The sequence below is a fragment of the Anas platyrhynchos genome, chromosome 3 (assembly GCF_047663525.1).
Source record: "Anas platyrhynchos isolate ZD024472 breed Pekin duck chromosome 3, IASCAAS_PekinDuck_T2T, whole genome shotgun sequence".
NCBI lineage: Eukaryota > Metazoa > Chordata > Aves > Anseriformes > Anatidae > Anas > Anas platyrhynchos.
Genome location: NC_092589.1, coordinates 14173785 through 14186415, shown reverse-complemented (window position 1 = coordinate 14186415; position 12631 = coordinate 14173785). Strand labels below are relative to the sequence as shown.

Below are 12631 nucleotides of genomic sequence, written 5' to 3'. Positions count from 1 at the left end.
ACAAACCGGTGTGGTGTAACCACAGGCGCAGCAGAGCTTTCAGCACTGAGAAACAAAACCCTCAAGAGAAGGTGTGCAGTGAGCATCTAGCACTCCCTTCAAAATAGCTAATCTAAAAATAACAGAGATTAGGGAGGGAGCTCTCCTGCAAAGCAGTTAAGGAGCTTATGTCTGGAGACTTAAGGACAAAGAGCAGGGCTCTATCTGCTCTGTACCTTTGCTTCTAGGCAATAAATAAGTCTTAGGCCAGAGGGCAGGGCCTCTCCTCTGTCTGCTCTTACAGACAGCCTGAGGCAGTGTGAGTCCAGTGCTGACCCAGGAGTTTGGTGCTTTGGCTTCACGTCAGGAGTTCAAGGCCTTCTCCAGCTGACTCAGGAACTGAGCGAAACTGAGCTCCAGTAGGACAGAGGCCTCGTGGGGCTCTCCTGCCTCAGGCTGTGTCCAGAGCTTTCTTCTTTCTTCTCCCAAGCTTTCTCAGCACTGGGAGTGGAAAAGCAAGCGAAAACCTCCGTGTTTCAAGGGACTAGCTGGGTGCAGGAGGAGAATGGGGTCTGTGAGGAGCTGCTGTGGGCATGTGCCACCTCAGAAACCTCTTGTGTCACCACAGCTCCTGCTGAAGTGCCTCCAAACAGTTCCAGGTTGGCCTCTCTGTATCAATTGGAGGTGAAGAATAAATGCAACTAGCAGGACACCAGAAATAATTGCACAAAGCCAGCAACAAGGATCTGATCTCTTTTTCTATGAGGAGTGTATGCTGTTGGTTCAAATCTTTCAGTGCCAGCAGGGCCTTTAGGAGCTGTGAGGGTTGAGGCCGGAGGTGAACGTGAGAGCTGTGTCCCTTCTGAGGTGGCCATGTAGATGCACGATAACGTGCTCAGTGTTGGTGACACAGGGTCAGGGTGGCTCAGGTGAACACTCACAAGCAGGCCGAAAGCTGCCACAGACTGAGGGGAAGATGGGTTTATGTGTTAATATATTGCTCTGTCAGGCTTAGCTTTGCTTCCCTCCCAGTCTCCGGGCGGGGGGAGAATTTCTATTGTGCTTCTACTCTGTTCACAGCTTGGAAGAGGAGGGCACAAAACCACTTGGCAGCTAAATAGCCTAAAGCAAAAAGGTAGCAATGAAGAAAAGCCTTGTCTTTCCTTGTGAGATAACCACCAGGCCTCCCTGATAAGTCAGAAGGAATCAGTGAGCATTTCACAGCTCAGGCTCTGAATAACATGAAGAGAGCCCTACCCTGACCAGGGGGAGTATCGGAGGAGAGCCGATAGCACTCGAGCATTTTCATGCCACTTCCCATCAGCAGCATGCCTCCGCAGAGAGCTGGAGCCTGATAGTGCCCCTTTCATGCAGGGGCACTGCTGCAGGACCTGATTTTAGTCCTCCAGCTGCGACTCAGAGTACAGGCACCAGAAGTGGATGTGCTTTGAATGGACCTTTGTGGAGGGCTGGACCTTGGCAGCTGTAACCTCATAAAATTACAAGAAAAAGTGTAACTAATCAAAAAACAAACAAACAAACAAACAAACAAAAAAAAAACAAAAAACACCCAAACACAGTTTCCCACGATGTATGGAGCAGGTAATTAGACTGTCATCTCAAATCATGATGCACTGAACAGGATCAGACTGCAGCTTCCCTCCTAAGCTATAAAGATGCTCTCTAAGAATTGACGAGTGAAATTAATACCAAAGCCTTTGTCAATCCTATGCCTTGTGAATGAGAACCTCAGTTAATTAAAGCAATGCAATTTGCAGAAAGCTGCAAAATCTAGTTAGAAGCTCCCTGAAGCAATACACTGGAGAGAACCACAGGGGCAGACAGCACTGTGTAAGTAGAGGGTGATTTCCTTCCAGCACTGCATGCCCTCTGGCCTTCAGTTTCTCCCTATTCCCCATAACCCCACTTGCAGGACAGCAGTCCTTTAGATGAAAGACACGACTTTTATCTTTATTTTTAGCATAGATTCCAAGGGAAAGAAAGCCAACATGGTTGTGCTTTTCTCAAGTTACTTTTGAACTCTGATCACACCTGATAGACAGGTAATGATCTCGGAGCTAATGTGCTTACTGTAACAAAAGTGTTACTAGACAGAGGTGAGACTTCAGCAGCGCAGAAAGCCAGTGGGGGTGGCTCAGCTCCTAAGCACAGGAGGACTTGTAGTGAAATGCTGCGAATACTGCAGCTGACATTTCTTGTTGGACCTCTCTACTGCAGCAGGCACTGGAAAATCCAGGCGAGAAGCCAGGCTTTGTCCCCTGTGCTCTTGGGACTATTTACTTCAAGTCAGGCTGGAAGCATCCTTTGGAAATTCCCTAAAGACCTAAAAGCATGAGAACATGAGAATATGACAAATCTTTGGGGATATTTCTGTGTGGATAGACACACGTAGGTCCATCTGTAACAATTTCCATGCAGATCCCAGGGATTACAAGGTCTGGAAACTCCGACACACACTCCATGCCAAAGAATTAGGAGTCCAGTTGCTGACTGCTGTGGATTGTTTGGTGGCTGAGAAGCTGAAGAGACTGTAGATCACTGAGTTCATAGAGCTGAGAATGAAATGGGATAAACAGCAGATCACCAGTGCTTAAAGGTATATTTTGCTCCAAAGGGAGAATGAGAGGTGAGTCTAGGTAAGACCTGCCCTGTCACTCCAAATGTCTCTGCTCTTTCCACGTAGTTCCTCCATTACAGCTGCAAAGCACAGGACTGCCATCAGACAGCAGCTGCGTCACAGGCACCAGCAGAGCCATTAGGATGTGCAAAATCCCTGTGGAGCAGGAATGCATGGGAAGAGCGTGGGTGCTGGGACTTAAATCGACATATATTGCAAGGGGGGAATGCTGGAAGAAGCAAATAAATAGTAGTTATTGCAGCCCCAAGTTGTAGTTGGGTCCATGATGAAAGCTTAGCTATAGTGTGCTTCGTGTCTAACATTGCTTCACGTAGTGCTTTTCTTTTATGGTCGGTGAGACGCAGAAAGGCTCTTTGTCAGGAGCGAAAGAGGCCCCACAGAGCCCTCTGTCTGCATCTACTGTGCTGAAAGTTTAAGCTGAAAAAGAAGAATAGTGTTCGCATCCTAAAAAGCTTTCCTTCAAAGAGGATTCAAACGACAACTGATGCAAACAGGGTAGAAGAAAGGGAATAGCAATCAGAGCACCAGAAAAGGAGAGAGGCAGGATTTGGTATGGAGCTGTAAGAAATAGGTTTGGCTCCCTAGTTTCTGGACCTGGTACCAATGTCTGTTTCTTGGACTTGTTGGCGGAGTACGCAGCTGAATGTGCTTGTACTGGAGGCTCCCTCTGAGTGGGGAGGACCAAGACCAGATTCCCGTGAGATGGCTTCAAAGTGGTGGCAGGATGAAGACATCCCCGACAAGGCCGCACCAGAGGAAGCTTTAGGGGAGGGAGAGGAATGCTTTTGCTTTTTCTCAGAAAGCAGTGGGGAGCTTTGGCAAGGGTCACTTGGATGAAACGCCAGGGCAGCAGCTGGTTCAGAGGTCCCAGCTGGTATTGGCTGTAAAGAGGAACTTGCAGGCACTGGAAGGAAACAGTTCTCAGAAGGTCTGAGAGTTGTCAGAACTCAGTGGGATGAGAGGCCCCAGAAGACAAAAAGGGACACGAATGTTTCTCATGAGAGTGAGGTGAATGAGGAAGGGTAGATCAGCCGTCGTGGCAAGGAGGAGTGTTGGGAAAGCAGAGCAGAGGTCTTGTAGGTTTTGTGACAGAACAGAAAGGGGCTGGGGCAGTCACACACAGCAAACCCAAGCTGTTCTTATACTTTCTCCCGTTTCCTCCTATGTATAGAGTAGAAGAGGGTTTCAGTAATGTGTCAGAAGCAAAACAGGATTTATGCATGTGAAAGCTCTTCAGGCTCTGAGCTGCCCTGTCAGGCTAACAATGCCAGTCCGAAGTGCTCTTAACTCTTAAGTTTTCCTTTCCACTCTTGCTTCTGCTGGCACATGCTGAACATTCACATTTTCCAACTTTACCACTGAAAACTACCCTTTCAAAGGAGATAAAGTTTCTCCCAAAGTAATAAAATCCCAAGAGACAACATTAAGACACAAAGAAACCATGAGCTGGCTACCACAAATTCAGGCTGAGTTCAGAAGAGGCACCTTAAAAAGTCAGATGCTGCTGGCAGACCCATAGCAACAGATCCCCAGGAGGGGGGAAAAAAAAAAGTCAATTTACTGGCATGTGGTAGAGCAGAAATAACATTTGGTCTTTTAAACTTCCTGTACCTTAGGGTGTTGATTGCAACAAGCAAAAGGCTTAAGCTTCTTGTTACCGAAGCAGGAAGCAAAAAAGCTTTCTTGTCTTACAGCCAGTGAAGAAAAGGCCAGCACGGGCTGAGAGATTTTCAGATGCCTGGCTGACCCACTTTTTGCAATGCAGATGACTGCTTGCTGGAAGTAACCTTAACCTGTCCCGAAGAGAAGTACGGTCACCGGAGTACAGGTTATGGGGCTGGGGTAACTTGGTAGATCGATGGCTATTTGACTATGCATGAGAAAGACGTGTAGGACAGTTTATACACTGACCTCGGTGTTAACCAGGAACCTGAATCAGTAGTAAGGGCTTTGTGATAGTTCAGTCCGAACAGGGCAGAAATTGCCACGCCAAATGCCATTAGCCCCTCAGTTATCACTGATTGGAGTCAGTGCTGATGACGAGGAGCATTTCAGTTCCAGTGGAGCTGACCCTGTGCAGGGAGGCTTGCTGATTTCAACGATTGCCTTGATGTGGAAAAAATATGAAACACACAATGTGTTTTTATGTGGTTCTGGAAACTTGTGTGAGGCAAATCTGTGTGGGGACTGATAATATCCTTTTATCAGACGTGCTAACACAGCGGCATAAATCAATGAGTTTTAGGGCAGCCAAAGCTGTACAACAGCGAGCACATGAAGGACACAGCTACAGGTGAAGGGATGATGATCATGAAGAAAATTACTAAATACCAGGTGTCTAATCCTTTTTTTTTGGAGGGGGTGAGGGTGGAGAAGAGCTCATCTTTCAGCCTTACTCTGACCTTTTGTGGCGTAGCCACAAGAGGCTTTTCCAGAGCAAAGGCCAACCAAACACCATCTGGAGGGCCTGAGAGAGCCTTAGAGTGGAATCCAGAACAGCCTGATCTTCCAGCAGTTTTAGCAACAGAGCTGGGAAGTAAAATGCATGCAGATAATAGATTTAAATGACAATATTCTTTCTTGCTTTCAGTTGTGAGAACAAGGTCCTAATTTGTTGTGAGAAAGCAACCTCCAAGTGGATAACAACACAAACTACAAACTTTGGTTTGTTCATTTGTAGTAAAGCACAGAACAAACTTTGCCTAATTCAACAGGGAGAAAATCAACCTCATTTGAGTCTTCTTACCGTCCCTCCTGCCCTGTGCACTTCCTGCTGTACAGAAGCTATTCAGCTGTTCTACTGTTTTCATGTATTAAATTCATCTCTAGCAATTGTGAAAGGAGGAAGTGAGTTGTTCCTCTGTGGTGTGATAGTAGGAAAGGACTGAAAAACATGCTAGGTCTGCTGTTTATGAAAGTAGATTTTTTTTTCATTGTTATTCATTAAGTCTTTAAGGTGGTAAGTCAGTAGATACACACTAGCTTCAATGACATGAAATTGTACAGCTTAGGACTCTGGCCTTGAAACTGTCAACACTGAAAACTCCCATTGCAACAGAGCTGCAATAGTCAGAAAATGTGTTTCCTTTTTGTCATGTTTGCCTCTCAGTAGTTTGATCTTGACAAAACATCAAGCACGAGGCTTAATTCGGAGTTTCCTGTCTCATATGTACCTTCCGTTTTAACCAGCTCCAGACATGGCTGCTGGCGTAGTTTTATCATGTGTTAACATTGACACACTGATAAAAAGAAGGAGCACAGTACGCACTTGTAGGCTTGCTCTAAGCACTGTCAGCCAATGTAAGCTTTTTGCTGATAATGCAGTCCATAAGAAATAAAGGTAAGGGCTGTAGATTACAATGACGGGGTGCCAGGGGAGCGCACTGCTCCATCAGGAGGGCACAGGACCCCTTTCTTTTTGTGAAGGAAATGAAAGTAAGGTCAGAGATTTCCACCTAATGTGACAAATAGAAACCGGTAGTCTGGAGAATGTTGTAAACAAGCATTTTGGCTTCTTTGTCACTTCTGCTTTCTGGAGCTCTTTGGATTTTTTTGGGGACCCAACAGTACCTACCAAATTCCCCACTGCCAGAGTTTTTTTGCTGGCACGGATGATCCCATGGAGAGATATCACAGAGATGGCTGGTTTCTGGATGCACTGCATGTGCTCCCACAACTAAACAATGCAAATCTGCTGACATTGTGTGTTCCCGTGCTCAGCTCCAGCCCTGCTCCCTGCAAGGTGTGCTGGGGTGCTGCCTTCAAGCTCATAAAAAAGGGGCCACCCCGCTCCCCAGAGGGATGGGTGACAGATAGTGGATGGGAAGACAGCCTGGTACCAGAGCAGCGCCTGGGTTTAGTTACCACCTAGGAGGCTAGGCTTGCATCTCTTCTTAAACCCAAAAGCCCAGGCTTGGCTGCTCTCACTAAAAAACAGACTCACAGACTGTCCCTGCAGGGGCCTTCCCCTGTGCCAGCTCACCTGGGAGCAAAATGAGGCCTTTTTGGCAGCCACAGGACTACTATTTTTTTTTCTTCCCCTTTCATTGACCTCCCTTTAAACACACCACTTTGCCACCAGCCCAGAGGCTCTTGGAAAAGCCACCAGCTCCTTCCCAGCCTCCATGGCGGTCGGCTTGCCAAGAAGCCCGGCCAGCTCTCGGCTGGCAGCGCTCCCGCCCGCCAGGCCACCCTGTGGCCTCAGACAACAGCCAGGGCTGCTCCCTGACCTCCGCCGGCTGTGCTGTGCAGGGATGGCCGGTGTTTTATTTCCTAGGAAAGCCTTGGGCTGGGGCTTGCACAACGGGGCTGTAAAATGACCGGGTGCTGAGGGGGCACCTTAGACCCCTGTACATTGCCCGGCTGCTTTGCAAAGCAGCAGCTGGACTGTCGTGCGTTGGGCGGCCCTCTCAGGTCTCTCCTGCAGAGTTCAGGCTGCCAGGGAAGCATGCAGGAGGGCTGAGGCACCAAGGTGGTTTGGCATCGCCCTGCCACAGGACGCCAGGCTCCTCTTCCCACCTCACAGGAACTCAGTGGCGTGGTTTGGGAAACCCTTTCCTCGCTGACTTCACCAAAAAAAAAAAAAATCAAAACTGCGCGTTCTGAGGAAAATCAAGCCTCAAACTACTTTAATTACTGTGGCCACACCAAAACTACCAATTTTTAATCTGTTTTTTGCCCGCCCCCCCTTACAGAGAGCCCGCCCGCAGCAGCCCCGCCTGTCCTTAACCAAGATGGCTCCGCCCGCTTCACCTCCCCCTTGTGCCGACATGGCGGGCGGCCCCCTCGCGTCCTGCCCGGCCTTCGGGCGTGGTGGGGGTGAGTCCCGGCCCCGGGGCGGGTTGGATTTCCCCTTATCGTCCCCATTGCCATGTTTTGCTGTCTGTCGGGTGCTGCAGCATGCTTTTCTCCTCAGCAGCGGGGGGAAGGTTGGGGGGAATGGGCATAGACACCTCAGCAGCCATAGCTCCCCCCCTCGGGGCTGTGGGGGTTCAGGCTCATGGGGACTTTGACTCCCCCTGGCTCCCTTCAGCTTGCCCTGTGTGGGTCCTGTTTCCCTTCTCTGCAAAGCACCCAGGGCTTTGATCAGACTGGAGCAGTTGTTGAAATACTGCATCTCTGGATGGAAAGAGAGGAGGCTGCTTCAAGAGGGCTCCTGTCCTCCATCCCCCTAAATCAGCTGAACATGGCAGCTGGTAATGCCAGTGCCTCACACCTTCCACTGTGCCTGTAATGTCCTGTGGATGCCATCTGCCTCCTATATTTGTGCAGGAGCAACAAAAAGCATTTGTGTGGGAAGTTCCTGCCACAGGTTGAGGGTGGTCAGAAGGTAACACCAGTTTCTTGGAAGTATGTTTGTCCTAATCACTGGCTTGAAGTGTTGAGGTAATGGCAAAGGGGAGCGGACAGGATTTGGTCTCCTGGACCCATGGCTTGTATCTGCACCCTGGATTTTGCTGCTCTCTTCCTGGTAAAAGCTTGATGTAAGCCTGTGTTGGTATGGAAGCACTACTAGATAAACCTGGTGGGGAAATAACCTGTGCATCCACTAGTGGGAGGGAAGGGTGTCAGCAGTAGTTCGCTTTACTTCTTTATTGGTTTTGAGTAAACAGCCCATCTGGCAGCTTCTTGTGAAGAAAGTCTTGGCTTTATTTCTACCATGTACCTGCACCTTTCCAGGAGGTCTCCATCACCGTCTGAAGGCATAAGGGCATTACTAGATATGCTATTTCTGATTCCTAGAAAATATCTTTCTCTCTGCCAGGCCTGACAAACAGAGGTATGTGTGGTGACTGACTGTTGACTTCAGCTGGTATATGCCTTTTGAAAGGTCACACCATCCAGTCAGCCTGATCAGCTGATGCAAAGCATATAACCAGACTGTTTGTTTCATTCCAGCGAGCTGAGATTGACAAACCACCAAGAAGGAGAGGATACTGAAGCAGTGACAAGCTCTTTGCTCTTGGCACCTGTCCCAGGTGACTGCTCCAACATCAGTGCTATTCCCAGGTATGGCACAGGGGGGGTAATAGTGTGTCTCTTCACGCATCTGAAGGCCCAGGGCTGAGCTGAGATCTTGGTTGTCTTCACAAACAAATCTCTCCATCAGTTCTGGAAGTAGAACCACTGCAACCTTGGCCTACATTTCTTTACATGGTCAAAGTACACTCTGAAGTTGGAGAAATGGAGGGATCTGATCTAAGAGAGAACTTGGGGGGAATGGGAGTGATTAGTTTTAATTGAGAAGAACTGTTTGGACCTGATCATCACATGGCTGCCCATGTTGTTAGCCCTGCTGTGGCAGCGCAAGGAAAGAGGCTGGCCGAGGCAGCTAGCAGGGAAGGCCAGGATCCCAGCAGCCCACACGTATCAACATCAGCCTCAGGCTGCTGTGGTACTACAGCAGCATCTCCTCTTGCTATAATTTCCCATTTGCCCTTGGAGGGATAGAGTTGTGGGTGTTTTGTTTGTTTCAGGCCAAGGGCTGAATTAGACTTCTGTAAAGTATTTACGTATTTAAAAAGTAGCACCAAGCAGGAAAACAAATTGGAGGCACGTTTCTTCTTCTCTGTTTTCCTTATGCCCAGATCATCAGTGATTTGGGGCATGAAGAACAACAGAGGAGAACCTTGTTTGTAAAGAAACTGTGGAGGGAGGATTGTGTCCTTTGTTTTGTTTTTAATTTTCCACTCTGTTGTCTGTGGAAAGTTTCCATGAATGCACTGACCTTGCTTGTCCCTTCAATGCGAGGCAGCTGGGTTCCAGTATCACAGCCAACATCTTCACTCTGCTCATTAGCAGGTTGGTCAGCATTCTGCAAAGGTCAGAGGTGTGTCTTAGCTACAAGTTTCTTCAGGACAGAAGCACCCGAGGAATTATTTATTTTTTATTTTTTATTAAATAAAAACCTTATGGGGTTATTCACTTAACTTTTTCAATGCTAACCACTCCTAGGGGTTTCTTTCACCCCTGTGACTGTAGCATTTATTACTGTTATGAAACCCCTGAGGTAAAATTAAGAAAGCAGTATATTTCCTTATAAAAAAGGAAATAAATTAGCGTCTATAGGGTCCTGAACCATTGCCTGTCCACTAGATCTGGTTTCTCTGCCCTATTGTTCTTTATCAAGATGGCACAAGGATACAGCTAGTGAGCTAGTGGAGGTGGCAGTGCAGAGACACAGTCTGCTTTTTTTTTTTTTTTTGTACTACGTGTAAGTAGACAAAACAGATGATGGAAGGAATGTGGGCAAAATCTCCTGTCATCTCTGTAAGAGCTGGGAACTAAATTCACATCTAATGAGAAACATTTTTGTTCTGTCCACATTTTTTTTCCCCTGTGAAAAGCATCATCTGTTACTTAAGTGAGGGAGGAGAACAAAATTTCAGCTCACGTTTACCTCACTCAATCTCATTGTCATTCTCACTGTATGTGCTTCAGTGAAGCTCCTGCCTGAGAAGTCTTGCTGGCACGAGGCCTTGCAGCAGGTACTAGGTCGATTCCTATTTGGTGTTGCTACAGGTGTAAGGCTGTTTTAGGGCTGGCGACTGAATCTGTACTTCTGGGAAGCCTCTAAGAAAGCCAGATATGTTGTGGGCTCCTACTTATCCAATGTAGGGCTGAGGGTTGTGCTTTTTTTTGTTTTGTTTTGTTTTAATCTTGCTCTTTTCTTAAATTCAGTACCAATACAATAAAACAGCTTTTCTCAGCTGACAGAGCAGTACAGAAATGCCAGGTTGTCTTTTGCTCAGATTTTCATGCTCTAAAAACACTGCTCAATCAACTCTGTGTCTCTGCAGCGGGCCCATGGAAGGAAAAGAGCCATCACCTAGCCTCCACTCGGAGGAGAGCAGCGTGTTGGACCTGCCCTCTGTTTCTGTTTGTGACCTAGCAGAGATCTTCCAGCCTTCAAGCAGCACTGAGAGCAGTGAGGAGCCTTTTCGTTCTCCGGATTCTTTTCCCTCTCCACTCCCAGGTAACAGCTTCTGCCTCCTCACGTGGTCTTTCCTTATCCAGTGCATTATCTGTGCACGTCACTGGAGTGAGTAACAGTGGTCAGTTACAGGTGCACCTGCCTTGTCTTAAAACACGGTTTACCAGAAGTACAGTCCGTTCTAGCTTGACAGATGCAATGTATGTTGTGGGTTGATGAGACATAGGAGAGCAGTTCAGAGGATGCTCTCAGCTGCTGCTGTTTTGATGACACCATTTATCCATGTTTTGTGTGCTTTCAGAGGAAGAGGGTTACCTGAACAAGCCCACAGAGCAACCCTACAGGCATCAGGAGGAAATAATGTCTCAAATTACTATTAATCAACACCAATTCTTCCCTTTTGCTCTTCGTGTGCTCACCATGTATCTTCCACTAATGAGCTCAAGACGTGGCCTTTGTAGCCTGTTGCTTGAATAATACAAGAGAGAATGTGTGCTGGTGCTAAGACACGAATGTGAGGAGCTGCTCACATTCAGCTCTGGGAGGCAGCAGTTCTCTTGTTCGAAGGGGGCTGATTTCTGCAGAAATAGCATTTTAGACCAGCCACCACTCCAGGTTCTCTGGAATAATGGCATATATGGGATCAACTGATGTCTGACACATTCTGATTACTACATCCCTCAGCCTCACCAGTGTGAATATATGGCAAGAAGTGTTAAATCAAAATGCAGTGGCCCAGAGACACCCCTCAGCCCAGCCAGTACAAATATATGGCAGGGGTGTGGTAATTATGTTTAATGTTGTGTGGGTGAATCTGATCGCAAATAATATGAGAAGATGGTTTGTCAAGGCAAATCTGCAGGCTGAGCAGGTGTAACGTGGCTGATAATGTTTCTGATTACTTTGTAGTTTTAAGTAGTGTAAAAGTAGAGTTTGGTGCCTTGTCATCCTCAGGCAGCAGGTGGCTTGTTTTGGCCTTGCAGAATCAAGAATTCTGCTTGGAATTAAATGCATGAGGTGTTTTGTTTGTTTGTTTGTTTCTTTTTCCAGTGGGGATACTGGTATTTAGCATGCTAAACGGGGCAGCAGTGGGATCCGTCAAACTAGTCTAGCTCAGTCAATGTTCACTACTTGCTAGTGCAGTTGTCTTCACCTCTAATTGTGGGACATGCAGAACCTGTGATAAAATCTGCAAATACTAGATACCAATCCTTGCTAGGTTTCCCTTTGTGGACGAGGAAGTCACGTGTCTTAGGCTACTATTGCAAATTTTTTACAGTGAAGCCACGATCCATATTTCATTAGAAGAATAATGAAGTCTGCTTTGAGGTTTTGCATTATTTTTTGTGAGTAAGTGTGCTGACCACCACTACGAAGAATGTCCTGAGCAAGCCTTCTTCCTCTCACGTGAGGATGGGGAAGTTCCTGTAACGGTGGGACAGGCTGGAGGGCTTTTGTCTGTTGAGATTTCACAAGCCCTGTGTCACAGGTACGAAGAAGTTCTGGGAGCTGTGAGACAGTTACCACAATGTGTAGGGCAGCTTAATTGCTCAAACACCCTTTAGTGTGTCTTGGGGCATCTGGACTTGATTGCTTTGATGAATGGGATGCAGAGAAGAACGTTATGGCCACTCCTCAGTCCTAAGGCTGGGCTGGGGCATAGTTGGGGTGACGTTTGTGGAAATGAAGATACACAGCCTGCAGCCCAAATGATAGCATTGGGGCGGGTTGTTGGCAGCATGGAGTATGTTGCTAAAGCTTGGTACTGGAAAAAAAGCTTGGTATGCTGCAATGCCAGGCCCTTCACCCTTGCTGTCTCCAACACCCCCTGCTATTTTCAGGGATTCCAGATGTACCGAAAAGGGCAGAGTGGGCTTAGGAGCCTTCTCCTTCATCGCTTATTTTGGAGACACCTCACAGCTGGAAAAAAAACACAAACACAATTGTGGTGACTGTGGGATGCGCAGTGTAGAAAGGTTCCTGACCGTATGTTCCTGGTGGTGAAGTAACCAAGTGTCACATCAGACCCAGCTGGTGCTCTGAACATTCCCATTCCTTTC

General features: G+C 47.4%; 1 protein-coding gene across 9 annotated transcripts in view; it reads left to right on the top strand.

The window, feature by feature from the left end:
* Positions 1-7485: 7485 nt before the first annotated feature.
* SHLD1 (shieldin complex subunit 1) overlaps positions 7486-12631 on the top strand; it is a 50802-nt gene continuing 45656 nt past the window's right edge. For 2 of the 9 annotated variants that reach the window (XR_011808020.1, XM_072035337.1), the window contains exons 1-3: positions 7487-7967; positions 8537-8647; positions 10438-10613. Coding sequence is in view for 5 of the 9 variants with exons in the window: in XM_072035337.1 (XP_071891438.1) it covers positions 7837-7967; positions 8537-8647; positions 10438-10613 (418 nt within the window). In the remaining 4 variants the exon portion in view is untranslated. The other 7 variants (XR_011808017.1, XM_072035334.1, XM_072035338.1 and 4 more) reach the window with 6 other exon arrangements.